This window comes from Limanda limanda, chromosome 2 (genome assembly GCF_963576545.1).
Source record: "Limanda limanda chromosome 2, fLimLim1.1, whole genome shotgun sequence".
In the NCBI taxonomy this organism is placed as follows: Eukaryota; Metazoa; Chordata; class Actinopteri; order Pleuronectiformes; family Pleuronectidae; genus Limanda; species Limanda limanda.
Window position 1 is genome coordinate 13,510,475 of NC_083637.1, and position 26,750 is coordinate 13,537,224.

At 40.1% G+C, this 26,750-nt stretch overlaps 2 protein-coding genes across 2 annotated transcripts; one reads left to right on the forward strand and one right to left on the reverse strand.

Moving 5' to 3' along the window:
• Position 1: 1 nt before the first annotated feature.
• Positions 2-5,295, reverse strand: cisd2 (CDGSH iron sulfur domain 2). The gene is made up of 3 exons (XM_061090181.1): positions 5,087-5,295; positions 1,901-2,115; positions 2-1,796 (listed from the first exon to the last, which is right to left on the reverse strand). The coding sequence occupies exons 1-3, from the start codon at positions 5,187-5,189 to the stop codon at positions 1,707-1,709; spliced, it is 408 nt and encodes a 135-aa protein (XP_060946164.1). The 5' UTR covers positions 5,190-5,295; the 3' UTR covers positions 2-1,706.
• Positions 5,296-6,921: 1,626 nt separating this feature from the next.
• suclg1 (succinate-CoA ligase GDP/ADP-forming subunit alph) lies at positions 6,922-26,458 on the forward strand. The gene is made up of 9 exons (XM_061092774.1): positions 6,922-6,995; positions 9,259-9,359; positions 11,917-12,033; positions 12,206-12,418; positions 12,912-12,969; positions 13,437-13,520; positions 16,619-16,770; positions 21,122-21,310; positions 26,041-26,458. Exons 1-9 carry the CDS (start codon positions 6,962-6,964, stop codon positions 26,065-26,067), a joined length of 975 nt encoding a protein of 324 aa, XP_060948757.1. The 5' UTR covers positions 6,922-6,961; the 3' UTR covers positions 26,068-26,458.
• Positions 26,459-26,750: the final 292 nt, after the last annotated feature.

Below are 26,750 nucleotides of genomic sequence, written 5' to 3' on the forward strand. Positions count from 1 at the left end.
CTTATTGTTTAACAAGTATATTTATTTTCAAGTACATATATCAGCAAATATCTGTACTTTCTACATTTTAACAATGCATTGAGTTATACTTGAACAGTGTTTTTATATTAAAGTAATCAATGCCAAGAGGGGAGTTGGTCCATTGTTCCAATCAAAGCTAGCACGTAACATCACAGCGATATGGATTCAGGTGATGACTGAGAAGATGTAGTAAACTGTTGCATTGGTGAATAGACTTCACTCAGCAACTACTTTTACTTTTAATAAAAGTATATTTAAAAGCAAGTACTTACTTTCTTTTACTCAAGAACAAATGTGAATGTACTTTTCCTTTTTTTTTGTGTCCATTTATTCCAACTTCCTCCACCAGCGTTTGTAAGTAAGACTGAAATTGTCAGATCAAATAATCCAAAATCCGTCTGTCTTCAGTCGTCAGGTGAAAACAAGAGAGGTTATTATTAATTGCAATGTTCCTTATTGTGAATAATAAGTAGGGATATTGTGTTGTTAAATTCTTTATGCAAACCCTCAACTCTAAATTTATGAGACAATTGAGAAAGGAAAAGAAAAAAATAATCTCTTGGTTAAAGCTTTGCCTATAATAAGGAACCTCTGTAAATATGAGCCTTAATTTTAGTTTAACATGGAAAAACATTCAGTAACAAGCCCATAAAAAAAAATAAGGTGTTATCTGATAACTTGACATTCATACATACTTATTACATCTTCAGGTTAAGTGAAGTGTTCCCCAGTTGTAACTGATACTGCCGAGTTAAACTATTGAGACTATTTCTTTGCACGTCACATTTGTATTGCAGAATGAATGAATTTCAGCCTTACAAAAGTTCATAAACACACACACAGTCATTCTCAGACATTATGATGAAAATACGTATCTGACAAGCCCTTAATGTATAAAATATTGCTGATGAATTAAAAAGTAGAAAGGCTGCAGCAGGAAGTCAAATTTATACAGAGGTTAGAAAAATAAACGGCGTTTAGAAAGAACCTCGGCGGGGCAGTGAGGTTAAAACTGGATATTACTCAACAGTGCAGTTGTTTGAAATGTTTGAAGGCAACAAAGTGTAAAACTTGTGTTTAGTGGCTGCGAACAAAATACATTTGAAGAATAATAAGTAGCTTCCCATACACACAATAACTTATAAGGACAGCGTTTCACATCCTGACGGTATGTAAATATTTGGCACATGGAAAAAACGGAGGCAAAAGAAAGAAAGAAAGCTTTGTCCAACATGAAAGCTTGCTGTGCAACATTTTGATGACAGGATGAACCGAGTTTGCGCTCATGGCTTTGAATCATTTATAGTCGTCACAACGTTGCTGAAATTGAGCTTCAAGTTTTTCCCCTCAGTGGTCCCGAATCTCCCGTTGGCTTGTAACTGATTCAAAAAAACTGGGACATGACTTTAAGTGAGTTGACAGTCATATCACAACAGTGAACAATGGCCACAACCAAAACAAACAAAACCCTTCCTTACTGCACAGGAAAATAAAGTTTTCACACTAACTGACTGTGGAAGTAAGACCACTTCACTCTGGAAGTTAATATTTCTACCAACATGACACCAAAGCAAGATCAAGATATGTAAAAACAAAACAACAACAAAAAAACAGACAAAACTACAAACTGTTAAATGAAAACTGAAGACTGGGGCGAGGAAAGGAAAACTCCCATCAGCAGTTGATTATAGAATCTTCTTTTTGAGTATGAGGGGTCCCACGTTGTCTCCAGTCAGCTCATTGTGCTTTAAATGTGACTTGTCACAAACAGGAAACTAGAAAGAGGAAACAACTTCATATTAGCCGATCAGTGGAGCATAAACTCCTCAAGATGACAAAAAAAAACAACATAACAGCAAAGTTGAGAAAGGCGACTCACAGTTTTGGAGCGCCAGCAGCGACAGTAACACACGTTAGCGCTGTTCAGGTCCTCGATGTCGATCTCGTTCACCACCTTGGGGTTTTCTTTCTGGATCTTCAGGTTGATCAGGCTGTCTCGCTGCTTCTTCTTCTTGGGCAGGAATGGACGGATGGTCAGGTAGCCCAGCAAAGCCAGGATGCCCAGGAGAGGCAGCAGCCGGAGCCACTCAGACACTACACACACACAGACACACACACACACACACATTGATTATTTGTTCAAGTCATTTTCAAGCAAAAAGGCCAAAATGGTTGCAGAGAAGATTTGCTGCTATTCTTGTGTTTTTACTGTCGTCTGTCGGTCGGACACACCAATAAAATGTTAAGGACATCTTTGTGGACTTCGATAAATAATAACAATAACATCATCAGCATTATTGTTATATCAACAGACTTAAACACAGAACCTCACGTTTATTCCCACTCCTCATCCTGGACACCTGTTACTTTGTTGCACGGGTACGTTCTCTTGTGAAAAGTGTCTCACTGACTAAACGCTCAGAATCAGGTCCAGCAAGTTCAAGAGCAAAGCTTCACTGTAGCTCAATGAGAAAGACTTCTAAGTCATTAAAAAACATATTTTGCATATTCAGGGAGGCAACGTTTATAATATGAAGAATTCTAAACTGAGTTTGGTGGATGATTTGTGGAGCAGCAGCTCTTCTGGTTCAGGAAGCCAGGGATCATGGGTTATATCCACTGTTGGGTTATGTTTCAGGTCAGTGAGTGGGACTACACGCAGTGAGATCACCGATCAAGATGGACTTTTCTCTATATGAAAGGCATTTAACAGAATGAATCACCAAAAGCATCTGCAGAGGGCATCTCCTGCATGTGTAATATACAGATGCATCTTACTCCATAAGTTAATTTATGATAAAAATGTGAATGAACCACATTATGACCATTGGCATATATAAGCAGATGCACGTGAGTTTGACCTGTGTTCCCTGGTCTGGGGAATTTCTCCCTGAGTGCTGACTGCAAGGTAACACACTGTCTCTGCTGCACCAGCTGTAGAAAACCATTCCACCTCTTATCTGCCTTTCTGCTCTCTTGGGTTTCATCTGACACCAAGCAGGCAGAAACACTAGCCTGAGCCCAGGAAAGGGCTTTGGGAAAAACCCATCCTGCAGTTCACCATACAGGGAGATGACAGACAAGTACAGCGCAGTGAGGATTAGCTACGAGTTAGACCTCTCAGCTCGTGGGGCTTCTGATAATACTCTTATGGCAATTAAAATACTTTCACTAGAAAAGATTTTGATGTCTTATGGGACACTGCTAATCCTTAATCTCTTTAAGGAATTATTATATTCACTTTATTTTACTTGTAGAGTACTTAATAAGTCTTCTAAGAGCTTCTAATCTGAACTGACTAGCTCCGAGCAGTAATGGGTTTATCTACATGCAAGACCACGAAACATTAAACTTAAATCTGAAGCCGAAAATGTGAGGACTTGAGCAAATCCTAATAACATCATAACACACTTTAAATGCTCTTCTCCGGGTTTGTTCTGTGTTCTGTTGGTTTTATATTTGTCTCCATGAATCAGAGGCCTCCCTTTCATACTTGCAAAGCAGAAGTAGCTCTGCCGTTGTGACTTTTTTAGACTATTTGTTGTAAAATGTGACACATTCCAAATGTCTGCTTCGACCAAAACGTCAAAGTGAAATGGTCGATCAGCCCGAACACGGACTTTCACTGCTACATCAACTCACTTCCCTGAAACATCAACATTTAGTGTTTCCTTATTTCAGTGTGATGTGTGATGACCCTTGCTTAGGAAGAGTTGTAAAACAGTGAGTGAATGCATTAGCTTTGCATTTTGGGTTACAGGTGCACGGTGCGATGTAAAGTGATGTATCAGCACTTGGTGTGGTCCAGTAGATGTTTACCACCTGATCTCCGTTTTCCAAAACATGTGCTTTGTCGATGTCACAGCGTGGAACTCATCTGAATCATATCACTGTCAAGTGAAACAAGGATTGTTGAATTAAAAACACAGCGGACAGTTATGACTAAATTCATGTATGTGTTAAGCAGAAAGCCAGAATTTGATCAGGACACTGATAACAAAACTTTGGAGGTTATGATTTCCCTGCTGTTTGTTTATGCGTTTGTTTGTCTGTCTGACAACCGGATTACTCGACAACTACACAGCTGATTTGCATGAAACCTTGCAGAGAGGTGTGGTCATAGCCCAAGGAAGAACACGTTACATTCACTTTCATTAACATGGTGAAATAGGGCCCGATTCATCAAGTCGTGGTTCATGTCCAGTCGCTTCAAGAAGGCTAGTATCAGCACAGGTCTCATTCCGGCACATCTTGAAAATAAGTGCAGCCATGTTTTTTCCTCATGCATTATCTAATGGTTTATTCATAAGTTAATAATATGGTCTGTAGAGCATCAGTAAATCGTCATTACTTCAAAAACAGCATGAGCCAGTGACATCTTCAAGTGTCTTGTTTATGCCTGACCACAAATGCAATGAGGAAAATGCACAAGTTCTCCATTTGAGAGGCTGGAACCGTTCATCTTCTTTGTGTAAAGAGTAACTTAACCATCACATGAGTTACTAAACTCAGCCCAACTAATACATCATTCACCTGCTCCTTGTGGTTCTGCCTTAACTCCTACTTGTCTTAGGGACCGTGACAGTGTTGGGAGCTTGTATGGAGGGTCCTAGATGTGGAGAGGGTATAAACAATGAGGAGAAGCCCATTGCACTGTGTATCACGTGATGGTCTGTGTGCTGCAGGTACACAGGCATCAGTCTCCCAGTGGTTTCAGATGAGCAGGGTTGGCAGCAGGTCACATTTACAGCAGAGGAGGACATGTTGAAAGTTATGTCACACAGGCACTTGGAGGGTAAGATCTCATCTGTGTGCACAGCTCAACACGTGTGCAGTTTCTGACAGGGACCATCTTAAGATCAGGACTGAGCTCCAGTGCGTCGGAGCAGAACTACAAAATAAAACCACTTTTAAAAGAGACACACAACTCACGTTTGAGGGGACGCACACACACGAACAACACAACTTTGCCTGGTGTTTTCGGGTGTAAGCTAGCTAGCAGCCCTGTGGTGTGAAGTGTCCCTCTCCAGGCATGTCACAAGTTCGAACCCTGCTCCCCACTAACCTGTCAAGCTGGCGAAGCCCCCGATGCTCTCCGGCAGCGGAAGCCTCTTGAGATACGCCGGAAGTTGGACTTTAATTATCCTGGAGATCGTTTCCAGACTCATCTTGATCCGAAGCTTCAGGTTCGACTTGTTTCAGTTCCTGAGGTTCGCTTGTGTCATTGCGCTGAGAATCGAGCGTAAGGCTGTCACCGGTGCGTACGCTTCGGACGTAAGAGTGCGACGCAGTCTATGGAGGCTACCGCGGGAACAGGCGGAAATTATTTCGTGAATATGCGTAACAGCGAGCTATGACGGTAAGGGATGTAACCAATCAGCGTTGGAGGAGTTGGTGGCTCCTGATTGGGCAGCTCGAATCCGGCGTGACAGAGGCCAGGCCTTATATATAGCTATGGTGCCTGGTACTTCAGGTGCTCCACGTAAAATTAACTTTTATTCAAAAGACCTTTTTACATTTACATAACTCTATGTACTTCATTTGTATATTATTTCTCTACCAACGTGCTGTTAAACTTTCATTTCTCCCAACCCTTTAATAATTTTAAAAGTTTTATTCTTCTCCTTGTAATCTTTCTTTATCTGGTCGATATCGTATTAAACTGTGCTTCTGATTTTAAACACCTTTCTTTTAAGTTTCTCTCTGTGTTGTTTTTAATGTTCCTCTAACGCACCTTGAATCTAACTCTGTGTAATTTTAACTAAACGTATTTGTATTTATTTATACTAACTTATCATTTTTAGAAAATCAAACCATTCTAAAGTACGGTAAACACAAAGGTCCAAAGACAATGGGTTTTAATGAAATACATAAGAATGTATTCAATGTTTTATTTAAGATTTCTGACAAAGATATATACTTTATGTATTAACATAGATATTATCTTGTTTACATTATACTCCGTAAAGTACAGCCAACAAGTAACATCTCTGCACTCATTTGATAACTTACATATTCACAGTTATGGGTTTGGCTAATTTAGTTTTTCAGTTGATATCAGGGTTTTTTATCAATTGGATTAAGAACCTTATATATTCAATTTGCTGGAATTTCCTACAGAAACGAATTTTTCATGCTCAAACTCTCTGTGCCATTATATATATATATCAATACTGTGATACACTGTAACATTACAGATGGACTTTATCTACATTATTACCCATTAATCTCTAGGATAAAAAACAGACGGACTGGATGGAGTCAAGTTTGTAAGTTTTTTTTATGGGTTAAATACTTATTACCAAAATGCAATGGGAGAAAAAAAAGTTAAGTTTTGCTCACAATGTGATGTCTTCTAAACACTAGTAGAATAATCTACTTAAAACTTAACTTTGGCAAACTGAAAAGTTGGCTGTAAAATGTCCTTATGAGGGAAGAACCAACTCACAAAATAGTAGAGAAAGGTCCAGTTCAGTTAATTTGTGGTTTGGATTTATTTTTCCAAATGACTTTTTCCTATGATTGTTGTTGTTGATATTTTTTTATTAGTTAATATTTCATGGCTTATTGACCAATGTTGGTTTATCCAAAGGTTTTCAATGGGACGTCCGCAGAAATGATTCTTGGGTCAGATGCGCCCTCTAGTGCTGACAAAGGTTTCTTTCAGGCACACGCTGGAGAACTTCAACTCCCAGAAGTGATTGCGAATTTAGGCAGCTGACTTTATCGCCTGGAGGAGCGTCACTGCCTGTATTTGTTTCATGTACTAAATTTTCAACCTCCCCCCACAAAAAAAGAAAATTGTGAATAAAAACAAACATATTGGAGCTCCTTGAAAAAAAACACATATTTCAAAGCAGATTCCACGAGGACATTTGTGGACAGCTAAATTCCAGAGGTCGGGTCCTCATCCTACGGTGTCATTGGTGAATGACCGAAGATGTCTCACAGCAGGTTGTTTGCCAGGCTGCTCTGTAAGTATATCAAACTAATCACTGTGTTAACCACTGGGAGTGTTTGTTTGGGTTGTTTCTGAGACATGAGCTCATTCGTTGTCTCTGTGTCTAAAATCAGCTGAGTCACACGGACTCACATAGAGCTGCAGTGGCTAGCAAAGCCCCCTCAGGTTGGCTGTCACTTAGCTAGTTAGCTACATTAGCATTCCTACTGGACTACACTGAGAGCCAAGCTAACTAGCTAGCCTTTCTCGCTAACGACCAGATGTGACCTAAGTGTACCCTGCAGACAGCTTGCACTCAGGCCAAGTGTCCCCCTTTGACCTTGCTTGTCCTCTCCACTGGACAAATCATGTCCATCCACTGTGCTGTGGTTCTGTCAGTGAAACCGGAGCCCAGTTGTCCCCCAGCACTGATTGTTGTCTCAAGGCTTCTCACAGATCTGACAACTCTAATTTTAGACGGTGCTTCGACAAGGACACAGCTGGTATGATTTGGTTTTTAAATCAAGAGATGTGATCAGAGACTCGGGCAGATTGTCCTGACCATGAGCTGCAGTGGGGGAGCTGGACTTTGCACAGTGTCATTGATAAATCGTCTCAGACTGAGGCTCTGACAGAAGAGCAAAGTTCAGCCACACAGGGGGACACTGCTGGTCCACGAGTCAGGCACTTCTGTCATAGTGCCCAGGTAAAATCAAAATATGTCTTCGCATAAACATGAGTCTGTGGAAACATGTAACTTAGATTTGAGATCATACATGAACATTCACCAGACTCTGTATTTGATTCAAAGTACTTGTTGGTGATTTCAGTTTTGTGTTGATTTCTTTCAGAGGTGACCCTACTCACATACTCTAAAGGGAAACGCTATTTGAATTAGTTGTATTTGTCGTCTTAAGGTTTCAAGACATGTGCAACAGAATAGTCAACTCAACAATAGCTTATGATGGGGCTGTTACATCCAGTGTCCCCTTTGGTTAATTACAATCCTGCAATATCTTCTGTTTTTTTACACAAAGTCTAGTTTAGCAGGCCTAAGGCTGCAGTGAATCATTTTTCAATTACTGGTAAATATTTTTAATTGATTAAATGTCAGAATACGTGTTCACAAGGCTCTGGATGAGATTTGAATAGCTAATCAAAGTTTGTCCTTTATGTTAAATCTATTAAACCCTAAACCATTAATTGTTTATATCAGTGTTCTTATCTAATTTTCTGTCAACTGATGTGTGGAGCAATTTTTGCATTAGCAATTATTAAAAAGTATTTTTAATAAAGCCTTATATTGTGGATTTGCTTTTAATTAATAATTTTATAGCTGTTTTGGACCCAGTATGTCACAGCCTGACAGTGATGTTGTAATTGCTGCAGTGTGTTCCTAGTTTTACATTTACTACAAGGCTGCTATACAACTCTGTGTGTGTCTTTCATTTGTTTCCCTGTAGATGTAACACTCTCTGTACAGTGGAGCCTCTTCAATTGCACTTTGACCCGGATTTGTCTTGTTGTTTTCTGTGCCTAAGCCTGTGGGATTTGAAAATCTGTCTGCAACTGATAAAAATAGTTTATAAAAAATATGACAATGAACTAAACCACACAGTAAATATACAGACCTGAGAATCAAAACAGTTAGCAAAGAAAATTAGAAAAAAAACTGCGTTGCTGCATTATAACATGTAGTAATTTAATTTAATGTCAGTCTACAAAAAATAAACCCTGTTTACCGCTGTAAACAATGTTTAAATGCTCCATTATGAAGCATCATTGTTCGGCTTCCAAAAATGTTTTAAATGCATGAAGTTCCCCGGCAAGTTTCAGATAACAAATTTCACAAAAAGCTTGAGGAGACCGTTTAGTTAATTATAGCAAAGTACTTCAGCAGTAACGTGACACCTTAACAGTTCCACAGCAGAAGCAACCATCTCTAATTAGAAATTATGCAAAACAAGAAAAACACAAAATGTGGTCACAGGTGCAGTAAAGTCTAAAGAAAACCTGCTGCTTAGCAACAATAAATGACTTTGGAGAAGGAAAGACACTGTTGCCAAAACACCCCAAGTATTAAGTCCAAAGGATACGTTTTAGTAAGAAAATTGAGAACACTGCTGTTATGATTTTAAAACTCATACTATGTATTGTGAAAATACAAAAATGTAGAAAATTGACATATTGCATTTTGACCTTTTATTAGTCTTCTTGACCAAGGTTTGGTATGAGGATTTGATTGTATGATGTTTTGATGATTTATGCTGACATGTGCATTGACATCTGTCCATCAGTGCAGCACAGTGGAGTCAGGCACTGTTATACGGGAACAAGACAGAACCTCTACATCACCAAGGACACAAAGGTCATCTGCCAAGGATTCACGGGGAAACAGGTTTGTTACGACAACTTCATCATTATCATCACATTTGTTTTATGATTTCTTCACATTGGATTTGATTGCAGTCATTGTGAAATTTTGGAAAACACACTATTCCTCTTTTTGTGTTCCTGCATGACTAAGATCACAAAAGAAGAGTGATTTTTACAAGGTCCTTTTTTCCACTAGGTTTTTACTCAAAGAAAGATGTTAGTTCAAGACCCGAATATTTCTCAGAGCACTTTAAAATATGTTCAACGCGCAGCACTCTCCACTCTTAAACAATCAGATCAGACGAGGAAAACTTACTCCTCTGTTGCCTCAGGAAGAGCAACAAAAAGTCCCAGAGGACGTTTCATTTTCCTGCATAAAACCTGACTTTGGTGCACAGGACTCCTTCACAAGTGAAACAAAGTCCTCAGGGACAGTACTGAGAGTATATACAGCAAACAGAGGAGACACAGCAGGGTCACAATAGAGAGCACAGAGTTTAACATAAATAATTTTTAAGATTTTAAGAGTCAAATAAGTATATACTATAATTTAAGTAGTTTCAGTCAATGAGTAAACGTGTTTGGAGGGAGGAGGAGTTAAAAGTCTTAAGAGATGAGCTTCTTTTTATTGGTGGTATTTTAACCTCGACCAAAAGGGTTATGTTTTTACCCGTTTGTTTAGTGGTGTATATATGTATCAGGCATATTTAAGGCACTGAATTGCAATATTATTTGTCCTGCCACAGTTTCAAACATTTTTCTACACATATAATAACATAAGAGATCTCAATCTTGGTGAGTGCAGCGCTCTTTGCCACATGCTCTCGCTATTGTCCTTTAACATTTGTACCGTCCACGCAGGCAGTGAGTCAGACTTCAAGGTTTCAGCTGCAATTTTGTCATCAGTGCAATTCTTTCGCTCGCTCAAGAACTTCTCTTTCACGCTTTAGTCGGAATCGGTTGCACGTGAGAGTCACCGTTGTGCGCGTGCAATCGCATCTCCGTTACCGCCACAGAGTGAATTATTCTGTGGGAAAAGCTGAAGTGTGTGCAATTTGCAGCACCTTGATTGAATTCAAAGGGACGATCAGGCCTTGGCAGAGATGTGCGCTCTACTGAGTGCCATTCCAGTTAATGATGATACTTGGGATCTCAATAAATGCTTTAAGCCTGTCATTGGATCAGTTGATAGTGTCGTACTTTGTTGTAGTTCACACTTTTGAGAGTTGTATGACTTAAAGGCCTGGGATTAAGGTTTGCGCTTGTTTTTGGGTGGGGAAAAGGACCTTTTCATTTTTAATTTAATTTTTCCCCCTTGACATCTCATTGTTTCGGTCAATAACATCTTTGTGTGACGGATTGTTGATCCGTCCAGTCATTTTTCAAGAGCATGAAGAGGCTCAGGTAAATCAGTTTGAACGGTGTCCAGTCAAGGAGAAAAAATAAAAATAAAAAAATCTTGGCAAGTGTGTTCAACAAGCCAGAAACATGGACTTGCAGATTTATATCCTTACCCCCCTGTCCTTGTTCACAGTCCATTTGTCATCTTCCACTTTTTCTTCCACATAATAAAAGATTGTTAAATATAGTTCCAGTGAACACTCCGGGTAATTAGAAAAGGATGAGAAATGAAGAAAGTGCTATTCAGTGCACATTGTCGTTTCTTGCTGGCTTGATAAGCAAGCCATTTTTCAAATTTATTGTCCCAACATTTGCGATAATAGTGACTGGCAAAAACAGCAAAGTTAGCACGGAGAAGGAGTCTATTACGTTGGATTGGGAGGGGGGGGGGGGGGTGTTGCTGATTCATGGCTTCTTATTCCTCTTAATAGGCCAGTTAGGATTTTTCCATTAGGATCATTTATTTGCACTTGTAGTTATGACCCTTTGCTACTCAATCTACATTGTTTCAGCCTCTATTCCATAATAATTATCTGAGGGCAGAGTGATGGAATCTGAGCAGCTGAAAATCACGTAACAACTGAGATTCACTCACATGATTTTATCTCCTAAATATATTATACTTCTTTCATTGTTATTGCTGGTTTCCTTTTATTGTTTTTTTTAAATTCTAAATGGGCCCTGATGGGAATTTGTACCAATTTCCAAACAAATATCCTTATTAACATCACATGAACCTACTTTGTGACGGACTGAAATGCTCTTAACTGTTGCAGCCACGCCAGGTTCACTCCTGCGTGGAAAACACAATGTCTTCCTTGGGAGGTGATTTACCGTCACAGTTGGAGAATATCCAAAGCCGCTCGTGATTTGTTTTTCAAATGTTCTGCGAGGAGCTTAAACTAAGCCTTACATCATTATCCGTCAAGAACATTCTGATTCCTCCTCATTGACTAGATTTACCCGCAGTTACATCCCTGGAAGAACCCCGCTATCACTTCTGTATCCGTCCCTTTTATTCGGGAGCACAGGTGATTAATCCTGGGTGGCAGCATATTTCCTCCTTCTTCTCAGTCTGTAATGATATTTTCAAGGTTGACGCTGCAGAACTGGCTGCACCCCACTTCATTACACACTCTTACCCACACTGTCTCCTCTTGCCTCCTTTTTCCTTGTAGGGAACGTTTCACAGTCAGCAGTCTCTTGATTATGGCTCCCAGTTGGTCGGAGGTGTTTCCCCTGGTAAGGGTGGTAAGACCCACCTCGGCCTGCCCGTCTTCAACTCAGTCAAGGAGGTATGTATGTGTAATTAGATGGTGGTTTGGAGCAATAGCATTTGCAGCAATAGGTTTTGAAGGCCAGTGGGGCTTTTGAGATGTTTAAAAGAAACATTAGGTGGCACTGTTTCATAACTTTAGAATTTCAATTTTTTAATACACTGCCAATAACTTATATTCCTCGTTACAGGCAAAGGAGGGCACAGGGGCACATGCTACCGTGATTTATGTACCTCCTCCGTTCGCGGCAGCTGCCATCATCGAGGCCATTGATGCAGAGATCCCTCTCGTGGTTTGCATCACTGAAGGCATCCCCCAGCAGGACATGGTGAGGGTCAAACACAGGCTGCTGCGCCAGGGCGCCACCCGCCTCATCGGCCCCAACTGTCCAGGAGTCATCAACGTAAGCACTCTCACTCACTCACTCTCTCACACTGGTGAACAACCTTTCTTTTTCTTCAGTTTTCTGTTGTTGTTGTGAGAGAGAGCTGGAAGCACAAGCTCTGTCTCAAGGGTGCAGGAGTAATTCAGATCTGCTGCATTAATATTCTACACAGACAAAGTGAAACCTTAAAGGAGCCTGGTTTTCATCCTCTTGTTTTTGTTTGTTTTGTTTCTGTGCTGGCGGTAACATTAATAATGTCAGCTACTGGGTTTGACTCACACAGTATCTGGATTTTGAGATAAAACGAAATTTGCATCTGGACTAAGAACAGTTAAGAAAGTGTGCAAAATGATAAATTGCTCTTTTTCAAAGAGAAATTTTAAGAAAATGGGGAAAATTAAGTTTAAAGTTGGGGCCGAGTGTTAACAGATTTAGTGAAGTTAAATAAGCAAAATCCTATGAACAGTGAATGGTCTTAACTTATTCAAATTCAAAATTATTTTTTTGGCAGCCTGGAGAATGTAAGATCGGGATCATGCCGGGTCACATCCACAAGAAAGGAAGAATTGGTGAGTTTCATTTTAATTTCTTAACCTCTGTAGTCATTTAATTTATACATGAAAATATAAGGCGCCATAAATGCTGAAGGTTTGCTGATTGACGGCTCACAGGTTCCATAAATATTGATTTAGGCTTCTCCAACAAAAAAGTGTGATAGACAAGAAAAACTTTATTCCTATTAATATCTTTCTTGTCTTTTGTTGCTGACAGCTTGTTAAGCAGAGTGTGTGCTGCTGCTGGCCAATGAACCGTTACAGGAAGTCCGTTTTTATAACAAATCGACTTTATCATTCATTCAAAGCATCGGCAGAACAGCTGTTAGATAAGATATTAGGCTTTTTTTATATTTTCTCTAAGGTTGACAAAGTTTCAGTGAAAGTTGGACCAAAAATAACAGATGGATTTTCTGTCATATCAGTATTTTATTTATAAAGAATTATAACATCACAAAACGTTTTCTCAATCTGTCTCTCAGGCATCGTGTCTCGATCGGGAACCCTGACGTACGAAGCTGTACATCAAACCACACAAGTCGGTCTGGGACAGTCTCTCTGCATTGGTAAGCTTGCAATGATATGTGGCACATTGATTTTAAACTTAGCACACAGTTACACAGATCGAGGCTGACTGAGATATTTTGGGGGGGCCGAAACCGATCTAGCAGCTGACACATGGCAATGATTCCTATAATGTCGTTATCAAACCCTTATATCACAGGATTGTAATCAAGGCTTGATATTTTACAGTTAAACCATAATATTATTAAATGTATAACAAATCGGTGTTTGCTTGTTTTGAGAAGATTGAGGAATGTTTCACAGAAAATATTATTAAAAAATTAAAAATAAATGAAGTGCTGCACTTGACTTGCTGACCAGATGTTCCTTTGATACCAGACACTCAACATCACATACTTGCATTTGACTTGAACCTTGAAGTGTATGTTAATAAGACATAAGGCCTGCGTCACAAGACAGAAGAAAGTTGGTATCAAATATATGTGTGTTTTTTCATATTTACTCAGAGACATAAGCTTGTGAAAGTTTTACAGGATTTACTGGTATAAGGAAAGTGATTCACCTTTATCCAACACTCTTCAGATGTTGATGCTTTTCAACAGACATTAAAAGACCACTTACCAACTTTGTGATCACTGCTTAGAATGTCCCCCTCAGATGTGAGCATTGAAGTTGGTGTTTTCTTTGAAAGGCTTTGTCTCATATTGAACTGATGCAAAGAATGACGCAAGTGTAAGTTGAAACGTCGTCTTTGGGTTTTCAAAACGTCTTTGACCTCAGAATCTTAGGGAAAATGGGCATAGACAGGAAATCTCTTTTGTTTCTGAACAAACCAGACGAGATAAACCTTGGATTCTACATCACTTATCTGAAACTTCAAGGATTCTGAACTAAATGCTCTTCCTACCATTGAAGTATTCTGTGAATATTCTTATTAAATACCTGCCTATAGTTTTCCACTTCTCGTTTTTTTCGTAGTTGATCATGACTTTCACGAAGCAGCTTAGTTAGATGGTGCCATTGCTACTGTGACCAGCACCATGCTATTATGACACATTGGGGAATATAGCTTTTTGTAACTGTTTTATAAGCTGATAAATAGTTACCAAGTGTCCCTGTTTAAATTCCAGTAATACATTTCCACAATCCTTAAGTAAAAACTCTATGTGGAACTTCCCTTCCTTTTCTCACAGCCTTGTTTTCTTTAATGTACTGATTTATTCTGTGTATCAACAACACGTACAGCTTCAGCTCAGCCTGAAGCTTTGACTTTCTATGGAAGAGCCGATGTTTCTGTCTTAAAACTAATTTAACTAACTTAACATATTTATTCATCAGTCTTGTGCTCCCAGTTATTGTCCCGCTCAGTGAAATGATAATCTTTTATGAATGCAACTATACAGGATCAGTCTATATGTTTAAATTGTATCCGAACCGAATTCTGTTATTTCTTTGCAACACTGCAGATATAAGATTCACTTTTTTACAAGAAAACCTTTGCCACACGAAAAGGGCTGGTTGGACACTGGAATTAACTGAAGAACAACTTGGCTTTGGCATTACTATTTCTACATTTTAATTATGCCCTTTAACCAGTCTTCATGCAGCCAGTGCCACAACCAAATTAAATATTGTAGAGTTCATTAAGGGGGTTTATTGGAGCTTCTGCACGCAACTTCTTAAGTCTGAGTGCGACCTAGAGGCTACAGCAAATTACAGTTGGTACACTATTTAATATCACAGTCATCTTTGTTGCTAGTAATGTAGTACTCTTTGATTATTATTCACGCAATTCTTTTTACTTGGTGATGCCAGTTTTTTTTAATGGTATGAATATAAATTTAGGTGACAATCTTGTCGTTGAAGATTTGTTTTGTGGAGGTTTGCCCAACCTTTTATAGATTCTGGAATCATTTTTCCATTGAAATTATGTTTTTATAAAAAAATAATTATTGGTCTCTTGTGATTTGAAAATGCTTTGACATTCATGTTCCCTGCTTATGAAAGGAGCAGCCCCATTAAAGTACCGTGCAGAGATAAAGGCGGTTCGGGATAGTTAACACATTTCTGAAGGGACTTTGACTTCAAGACATGCAACAGATGCAAAACTGAAATAAACCCAAAAATAAATATATCTCTGGATGAAAAAGAGATGTCACATGAAAGACGTCGGATAAAATGTCAACTAGGAAAGGCAACAAGATTCAAGAGTTTTTTTTTATCTGGTTTGATGCTGGTGTCTGTGCTGTAAAAACACCTGATTTCCGTAGTTGAAGTTCAAGGTTACCTCCTGCATGCTCTGCCCTGATGCCAACCCTTACTTGGACAGTCTGGACATGTTCCTGTTGTTGTGACATGTCTGACCCGCAGATTCTCCTACTGCATTTTTCATATGCGAAAGGCAAACTCTAGAACCCAAATGTCCTGAGTTTATCTCTGAAAACAACTCTATTGTTGCTCCATGTCTGCTTAATCTGTAAATACACACCTGTTTACTAACCATTTTACCACATCAGCTTAAAGTGTGATAATTTATGTGTGTTTTATTTGAAGCTGGTTCCTGCAGGGGATAAAAACGTCAATTGCACATTTAAAATAGATTAATTTAACTTCTAACTTTTGGGGGAGGAAATCAAACATTACACAGCAATGACTAAATGAAAACACAAGTTTAAAGTTTTTGGGAAAAGCTGTTCTCAGGAGTTTAACTCTCAGAGGATGAGATAATCCTTTTTACCAGAGCCGGGACTGTGTGGTCTGATTTGATTGACAGTGGCCTGGGAACATAAGCAAGCAACTTGTTTTGGGATTTTTGTTCTTACACTGGGTTAAAAACTAAAGAACAATAGATCACCTGGTAGCTGCTCGTGGTGAAGATGTGGACATTTTGAAAGAAAAGCTTGAATTCGTCAGTACAAGGGAATAAAAGGTGAGATGTGAAATTCATTCACATCCTGACACCAGTGAACCACTGAACAACCTCAGAGCTGATTTTCAGACCATATCAACATAAATTTGAGTTCAAGCTGCTGATTTTCCTGCTCTCAGGCTCTGCAGCAAAGTCATGCTCAAATATGCACAGGAATTACCCTCCAAGAGACTTGACTCTACAACACATGTTTTCTTTGTTTCCTGCAAGGTATTGGCGGCGATCCATTCAATGGGACAAACTTCATAGACTGTCTGGAGGTGTTCCTTGCGGATCCCAAGACGGAGGGCATCATCGTCATCGGAGAAATCGGAGGCGATGCAGAGGAGAATGCAGCAGAATACCTCAAACAGCACAACTCTGTAAGGAAATAACACACAGGACACCTGTTGGTTCACTCTCCTCCTCATATCCTCTGGCCCAGGACGTCAACTCTGCAGATATATCGATTCGTATAAAACATTTATCCTTTCCTGAATTAGCTCGTTGTCGTGCCCTTTCAAATCCATCAGATGTGGTGAACGCTGGAATCCATCGCAGTGCAGGAACAAAGTAGAAGTGTGAAAGTGCCCTTTCTTTTTGATCACAGCCTCAGCTGCCCCTCTCACTTTTCAGTGTCCGTGTGATTTGTGTGATAAAGATAAATAGTGACAGATGGCGTGTGCGTCTGAGTCACGGGGCGTTTTCTGCAAATCTGCAGTGGTGATGAGCAGTGAACCTTTTGTGTTGCATGCGATGAAGAGCGGTATGGTGATGAGTGACTTGTGAAGCCAAGTAGCTGAGAACTTGTAACTGGCCTGTACTTGGCAGCTAACTCCCTGCGGACGACTTTTTAATCTGTTAATTTTTCAGTGTGCACGCGTTTGCTTCTGTGTAGACGCGCACGCCTGTCGTTCTCTGGAGCTGAGAAATGGATTTGATTTGCCCTCGGCTGCTTTAATGCATGCAAATCTCCTGCTGGCGTCTTAGGAGAATAACTTCTCTCACTCCACAAATAAAGTACACCCACCACCCCGCACCCCACCCGCCCGGGCACCCAGAGTTTTGACAGCGAGGGACGGCTCAATTGAAACACGTGCATGAAAAAGCTCAGCAGAGCATGCGAGTAAGCTGCGGATCTTCTGTTGAAAGTCAACTGTGTAGAACATTGTCCATTAAACACAAATGTGGACCTTTTTTCTTAATAGCCAAAGCTCTAAAGCAGTCTGGAAACGTTGTTTTTCTTCTGAGGAAACTTAACTTTTCCTGATTTGAATTCAAGTCTGCGGCACACTCACCTAGGGAAGCTCCCATGTTTGCCTGTTTTTATTATGTGAAGCACGGTGTTGCAGGAAATGAGCAGCAGCTGAACTCAGCCAAATCTCCCAATATAAGAATATTTTACAAAATAGTGAAGATCTCCACTTTATTATAGATTCTCTTTGTTCTCTCACGATCAAGAAGATTTAATCAATTCATCAAGAGCTTCTTTATTTTTGATAAACCTTTTTATGTTACTTGTAATATTAATTTGTAGCCTGAGCTGAAAAACTTATTTACAAGTCACTTTGCTCTGGGTTTTAATGATAACACATTTTCAAGTAGGTCAGACAAAACAAGACATCTGAATACATCCGCTTGCTGTGGGAAATTTTTTATTTTTTCATATTTACTGTCATTTTACACACAAAATTATTAATCTGACAAACATTCGGCAGATAAGAGGATCAATTGATTCTTAGTATGAAATGTAAAGTTATGGTGGAAAGCCATTCCTGTGAGTTATCAGCAGCTTAACTCTCAAAAGGTGACCTCATCAGGACATTGCATGTTTGGTCTGATCAGATTTGATTGACAGTGGCCTGGAAACATAAGCAAGCAAACTGCCAACAAGCTGTTTCTCGACCTCTGCATTTCAACCCACACCTCCTAATTTGTTCAATAATTTTAAATTGGTCTGGCGTTTTGTGCACTAAAGGCTTATTGTGCCAGGAAGAGCTGTCTCGATGGTCACATCCATGAAAAACGTCAACAAACTTGGTGGCAAGCACGAGATTGCAGCATCTGGAAAAGTTATTTTCAAATTGACTCGAAGAAATAACAGTAAAACCAACACAGTTCTGTCATGTTTGAAAACAATAAGTAGAATAATCCCAGCAATGGCCAGGGTGGCTGGCTGGACATTAACTCCGCCTCCTTCATGTTAGGGGATGGGACATGGTCCAAACTAAATAGTCAAAGTACATATTGAATGAATTTTTTATGTTTTTTTTTTTTAATGGGTTCTTATCACACTGATATTTGTTCAAGTGCACATATTTCCCGTAAGGTTGTTTTTAATTAGTTATTTGTTGCTATAAACAGTTTGGTCCAGCATGTCCCTTGGCAACGTCAAAGATAATTAAAACAAATTCTTGGAAGCGCTACTTTGTCAGGATTGATGCCAAAACATTATCAATTTTTTTCTTAGCTCATCTGCCATCCTTTCCCCAAATATTGTAGAAATCAGATTAGTAGTTTTTATGTAAAACAAATGGACAGGAGTGAAAATATTACCTCCTTTTGCGGAAAAAATCTGAACATTTTAACTTTTAGAAGGAAGAATTTATTGCAATAGCTTCACTGCATTCATTTTTTATTTATCTAATACGCCGCCAACTATATGTCACCATTTTCCAACAGTCACTTAAAAACACGGGCACTAATATCTGGTGAAAAAAAGTAAAACATTTCTTACCCCGGCAGAATATCATTGGATCATTGGAACGCTCAGACGTTTGAAGAAAATAGTTGTTATTTATAAAGACGCTTGACGTTTCACATTAACTTGACAAATTCTGCCACACTGGTCACGTTATGTATTGAATGCCCGGTGAAATTAAAGGTCCGGTGTCAGGATTGATTTGTGTCATGCAACATTAAATATATTGAACTCCTGTTTGAGAAAGATGCATTATACCAGAAAGGTGAAGAGATATTGATTTCAGTATCCATCAGTGTTACAGCTGAGCTGCTGCAGACTGTTTATCTACCGACGCCTTAATTCAAGAAAATTCAGGAAAACAAGCCGATATTTCCTGCCGGCTCCCGCTGTCAGCTTTTATGACGCATGGCATATTTCAGGACTCAGTCTTCATCAGCGTCTGCGATGCTTGCCAACATCATATGGTCTTAAGAAGTCATCTGTATCAAAGCAGTGCCTATCATTACCGGGGCTTCACAGGCTTTCTGAAGTCAGGAATAGGTTTTACACAGAAAGACCAAATAACAATCTGCGTCAAGCATAACAAGTAGGTCGGACTGTTTTGCACCTAAGCAGCCTCGGAGGTTGATAGAATTTTTTTACATTATTTCTTTATTTTTCAGCCTCTTGACTTATAGCCCAGCCCGTCTCTGCTGAGCTTAACTAAACCCCTCGTGACTCTCGTGTAAACAACACTGGAAACTAAAGCTGGTCGTCGTCTGGAGGAAGCCTAAGATTAGGAAAAATAAGAAATCAGTTGGCTCCACATGTGTGCGCACACATGCCAGGTTTTATTCATGTCTCCCAGTTTATAGAAGCGTATAATTGTCTCGTATTTTTTAAGCTTGTGAATGTGATTCCTCACATCAGACCCGAGTTGTTTTTTAGTGTTTGCAGAACAAAGACCCTCCACCACTCATGTGAGCACACTGAGGTAGACAAACCACCTCATCAGTTCATAATTAAGGGAATATATCTGAAGTGCTTACAGTGGAAAACAAAAGGAGAGTAAAGCGAGCGGCGGTGTGACTCCCCTCCCAGTATGCATTAGTACTTAGTATCCAGGGAGGCCGGGCTTAAGAGTAATTAAACCCCTCTTCGTTTGAGGTAGATTTAAGACTCGATTCCCACAAAGGTGGTTTGTTTATTTAGAAACGTGGTTGGACTTCCGAGTCGAGTTTGGCTGTAATTTCTTTGTTGCTGACACTTTTCAGCGCGGAGAACAGATGCTCATAACATAATTTGAGCACTTTAAAGGGATATTCCTTCTCTCGCGTCCCCATTTTCCTTGTTAACTATGCAAGTGTTGATATATCATTAGTGGTGCATTTCAAGCCAAAGTCCTCCACATTTCCCTGGTTGATGTACGTCCACAGCCTGTGCCTGTGTGTGTTTTTTGTGCGTGCACACAAAGCCATTCTCTACAATTTGATTATTATTTCCTAACTGTGAAATATTAGATGCTGCACACCCGCTCTCTCCGTCCCTCTCGCTGCTAATGTTATTGCAGAAGATGAAACATTAGCTCTCTTCACCTTGGAAATGATCTTAACTGTTGAACGTAACATCCATCAGCGAGCAAGCAGCACAGACAGGCGCTGAGCTAATCAGTGCCTGCATGACTAATTACCATCTTCGAGTTGAGACGATATGAAATGGCAGCAGCCTGAGTCTCTATCTGGTCATACACCAACCCATGCAATTAAATGGCTTGATTGACCCTTTGTTTTAATAATGCAGGCTGAGGCGGAGATGGCTGCTCAGACAAGCTTGTTATCACAGGGACTCTGTAATGGGAGGACACGGGATGTTTGATTTCTCATGAATGGAAAAAAAACGGGTGCAGAAAAATGTATCCTGTTTCGCTACATTCCTTCCTCCCTTCTCCTTATCTTGTCGCATCCTCACACTTTGTCTTGAAACTTGTCCCCTTTTCTATTCGTTTAAATCTCACTCTACTCCTGTTTTTCTTTCTCTTCATCCACGTCCAGGGTGCTAATGCGAAGCCCGTGGTGTCCTTCATCGCGGGGCTAACCGCTCCTCCTGGCCGCAGGATGGGCCACGCCGGGGCCATCATCGCTGGTGGAAAGGGAGGAGCCAAGGAGAAGATTGCAGCCCTCCAGTCGGCGGGAGTCATAGTCAGCATGTCCCCGGCCCAGCTGGGCAGCTCTATGTTCAAGGTGAGTCCCCGCCAGGTTTTTATCACGGGACAAGGGCAGTTATAGTAATTATGGTAATGTGATAATTGTGCCGTTTAATGGGGTGTGGAAGAGGACAGGATCACATATTAAAGTTTATGGTATAGTTGTAGTAGATAACCTTTAAAAGACTTGCCTAAACATTAATTCTAATTAAAAATTAAAGCTTTCTCGATGTAGTTAATAATCCACTGTCAGCTAAAAATAGCCACCTTTTTTATTCAGCCTTAAATGTAATTAATTATATTTTAGGTGGGCCTCAGGTCTGATGAATAGGTGTCTAAGTTATACTGTAATATCTCCTGCTTCCATGATAATTCTGTCATATCTGAATAAAACCTCAACAAAGTCTCATGTAGCGTTCAACTGTGTCGGTGTGAAAGGACTCGAGATGAAGCCAGCGTTTCCTCGTCTGCAAAGGGATTTAAGAGGCGGGAATTATTCATATGTCACACCTGAATTATTCAGCGTATTTAACACTGTCACCATTACAGACGTGCAGAAGCTAACTTCCTCAAAAGTGATATTTGAACTCATTATAGAAACATAATCCCAAATATATTGGATTCGGAATTCCCCCTCTCCGTTGTTTTTTTTCCCACCTCTTTCATCAATCTCGTCTTATCTCTCTGTCTCGCATCTTTTTTCGTGACCCGGCTGCAGTCCTTTCAGTGCTGCTGTCAAATACAAAGGGCTTGAGATAATTAGAAATCAAACTTAATAACCAACAAAAAGTCAAATATGCATTGCTCCGATTTGTCGAAATTGATAAATAAATGTGTTTAATTGAGCTTTAAAAATAGCTCACAAATAAACAAACACTGCGGTCGTGTTGGTTTTATACAGATTTATAAGTAAGCTAATAAAAGCTGACAACAGGCCCAACTAATGAGGAGGTAATATAATCACTTTGTAATACCACTTTAATAATGCTTGGCTTTTGCCTCCAGAGAACAACATATCTTGCGATGGTGGTCATTCGTTGAACCATCGCTCATCCCCGAACAGTTACAAATGTGAGGAGGATCACTGGAAACAGGACTCTATTTCATTTTCTGGGATCAGAAAGGTTGAGATTGAACTTTTTACAATCCTGTAAAGACAGGCAGAAAAAGAAGGGGCAGAAATTAATGAACGCGTGTTGACAGTGGCGGAGTTGGCGTCACAGCTTCTTTATTTGGGTTTATCTCGGGGGGAGCATTGTTAACAAGATGTATAAAAAATGAAAGCATGTATTACACCCATTCATCATCTTAAACTTTCATTACCAACTGCCGGCCCGACTGCGCACGATTATAGATTAACACGTGTTTTGTGTGTTCCCCTCCCCCCAAAAGTTTAATTCATAATCATTGCTCGTAATGATGAAAAACGCGCTAGCTGGTGGCTCATTTTGCTGCATATCGTGTTCATACATCCCTGTTAATCTTATTGACCCATGCAATCAAAGTAATGACACGTAAGAGACATAACGCTTCGGCTGTGGGAAACAATGACGACCGCGGCCGCAGCTGTTCCAGCGGTGAGAGTGAATCTCTGCCGCCGCCGACCTGTAGGAGCCTCGACAAGACTGTTGAAGGGGGAAAATGAATGTTCCAAAACTGGATACATGCGTCATCGAGTTTAATTGGAAGTTTATGAATTATGCATATTGCTGCAGCAGATTTTTTTATGCTAAAAACATGATAAGTTAAGCAAAACGACCTCCTTGTCTAGATTCTGCATTCTGTCGACAGCAAGTTTACTCCCCCACCGTGTGTTGAGGATCAGAAAGGTACACGGTGTGTTTCCAAGACGTTAAATTAAATGTGCAATGGCAATAATAACGCATTTCCTGCCAGAGTGGTACATCGTGGAAAGAAACAAATACTGCAGAAGATGCTTCTGTCCTCACAGTTACTTAAGCTCTTGCTGGCACACTATTCATCATCATCGTAATTACAGATACACCCTGACAGTGCAGTGGTAGTTTTAACACGATGCACTACGCTGATATCCTCTCTGCTAAAAGGTTTAACATTTTCCTTTCAGGCCATTTGACAATTTGCTTAGAGTAGAATATTGCAGAGGAAATTATCTTCTTATCTTGTTTAGTGCATTTTATCCAATATCAAATTGTCTAACGCTCAACCAGTAAAAAATTTAAACCTTTGAAAAATTTAAACCTTGAAGTAGAAACTACACACCGTCAGCTCTGAGTTTATTAGAAATATGTTTCAGTCGTGGTCCTCACTCTGAACTGATGACTGAAGAGTTTTTATCAACAGGAGTTAAAGTGGCGTAAAATCAGACAATAACCAGTCTGCAATCTGATTTGAAAATATATCTTTGAAGATATTAAGTGTATTTTTTCCATTGTATTTTCTCTAGAATTTCACTCCTGTAGAATTGTATTTTATTGATTTTCTTCAATCAAATCCTTGCATTGTTTGTGATTTGACTGCCCTCACTGCAGCTCATGGCTTCATTAAACAGATATTGAAGTTTCATCTGAACTTTTAGACACTCTTATTCACTCCTTCCTCTCATTACATATTCAAATTGGCTTTAGCAGAAACATCCTTAAAAGTTTAACACACAAAGCTCATGACAGGACTCAACTCAACCACTGCCATAATATTAGTTAACATTTTAAAACTCAGCCTGTCCACTTTGTTAGAAGTTTTCATTTTCCAAATCTCTGAGCCCATCAGCTATTGTCTGGCAGTGAATTAGCCTCTGGGGGCAGCAGCCAGTGTTTTGGGGCGTTCCGGTGTAGACAGGAGTCGTCTGGGCCAAGATTTACAGCCTGACTCGTTTCTATAAGAGTCGAATGTTTCACACAATTTAGTAGCTGTTTTAGATCCAGACGACATTTTGCCTCATCTCTATTTACAATCTGCGTATGAATGCAGTAGCTGCAGGCAACCAAAGCCTGCTCAGACCTCGTCAAAGTAAATATGAAATCCAGGTGTCTGGCCCTTAAATCTCTTGTCCTTCGCCTACAGATGCATATTCACCCACAGAGATGAACTAGTTTCTAACACCTAAGAAAGGACAGAGACACCAATACAGAAAACAGACAATAAAAATAACAGAACTCCTAAACACTGTGGGACGTCTGTGCTCATGTTGGTCCCCGTCACAGAAAGATATGTATTGAGAAAATATGAGCTCTGGGCCTTTAACAATCAAAAAAAACAATAAACCCTACGTTGAAACAGAATTAAAAATGCAAGACTCTCAGTGATACGATACAAAGTCATTTTCAGTTCCAATGGTGCATGGACAAGATATTAGAAAACTTGTGTTTTGTTTTTCCTGAGAAAGACCTAATTCATATGCAAGGTAGAATAATTATGACCTTTTAGTTGTTTACAAAATATCAGGGACACGTAGTCGCAGCAGCAGCAGACGGTGTTATCCTGTCCCGCTCAATATCCATGCACGCACATGTATACAGATGTGTCCAGGAGATTTAGATCCATTGTTTTAATGAATTCCAAACTCAGCTCCCAGGCCATACGACGCCTGCTCTCCTCATCCGGCCTTCGTCGTGTGGAAGCCTTCGTCACTGTGAGCTTGAAGACGTCTTCTCTGTTACTTCACGTCATGTTTCCCTCCGCTCTCTCCTTCACTTTGAATCCAGATGTATTTTTCGCTCGCCCTATTTGAGTGGCAATCTCTACTTTGCTCATTTCACTCCCCCTCTTCCTCCTGACTCGGCTTGTCAAGTGTCTGAGTCTCGCACAGAAAAGTCTGCAGTATTTTCTTTTTCTTCTTCTCTCCCTCTGGCACAAACAACTCGACTCTTACCTAGGATTCCTGCCTTGTGTCCTTGAGTTACTCTCTTGTCATTAACCAACAAAGAGTGGGTCTGGTAACCACCGCCCTCCCCCTCTTTTTTTCATGTCGCTCTTTCCAACCCATTACTCTTTCTTTTGTTCTTTTCCTCTCCACTCTCCTCTTTTAATTACCGATCCCTTTGTCACGTCATCTGTGAAGTAAAACTCCAGTGAACCAGTCCACAGATCCAAATTTCTCCCCGTTCGTTTCATCCTTCCCAGATTATCGAGCTCGTAGAGGCCGAGCTTTGCCTCAGCAGGATTTCACATTTCAGAAACAATAAAACATTTTCCCCTCTAGGTGGCAGTAGACCTTCAGGTATTCACAAGCCAGGGAAAGACGAGCCAACATGTGCATGAGCACTTGTGGGTTCTGTAAACCTGATAAATGACATTAGCATTAAGTTGCTTTCCCCCTGTGCAATGGGGAATTCTCTGTGAGCGACGTATTCTATCATCCTACAGTTTGTGTGATATTTTCCAAATTGAATATGTAAATAGCAACAACCGTTTTAATGGCCAATATAATGCGTTTTCATTTATAGTCACATGGTTGGACTGCGCTGATTACACACAGCGACTGCAACTCCACATAAATCACTTTCTTCCAGATGCTGTCGCCCGGGTGAATCAGAGGAAGTGAGATGTTTTAGTGTTGACAACTGGAACTTACTGACACGTACACGCTACATCATTTGCACTTACCAGGAAAAAAGCCGTCTCCTCAAAGCTCTCGCCGCCTGATTCCCACCCCCCCTCCTCAACAGCTGATCTCACACACAGGATCATAACAGAGCTATGTGAATTCCGCATGAATAAATCATCCACCTCTCTCACTTCATTTCACGTTGTTCTTTTCTTCCTCCTCTCTGTTGTCCGTCTCCGTAGGAGTTCGAGAAGAGGAAGATGCTGTAAATTCTGCAGGAAGGCGCTCGACCTGTCATCCCCTGCCCCGAAATTTAGATGAACAGCCGTGTTCTGGAGGTGGACTCGCCCTACACTGTCTGTACACCCTGAATATTACAACTACCAAGCGCACATGCAGTGTTTATATTGTAATTTCTGCCATGACGATGTACCTTGCACATAACGAAAGAGATAAAGGTAGTGTTTTAATGGTATGCTTAAGAACTCATTGTATACAAGTCAAAGCTTTATAGATGTTTTTCTCCTCCTCCACACAATGAAGGGAAGATGCCATGGTAACCTTGGTGATCTGTCGGGTTCTGATGTACTCCTGTAAGACATATTCCATCACATCGTTCACTGGCTGTCCACCTGAATAAGAAATATTTCTCATACCCTTCCCGCTGCTGTGTTGTGTCAATACTTCTTTCAGCATCGAAACAGATGTGGTCTCATTAAAGAGTCGATCGCGTCTGTCTCCAGGTTTCCAGCTTTTTGAACCAACCCAGGAGGATAAACCTCCACGAGAACAGACAGGGAGACGAAGGATATCAAATGTTGACTGGTGCTGATGTTTACAAGCTCTCCAGCACAAACTGAGCCCGTTATATAATGTGTGTGGAGAATCAATTATCAGGTGAGGAGCGAAGCTGAAGGTGCTTTTAAGCTTTACATCTTAAGGTTGCAGTTTT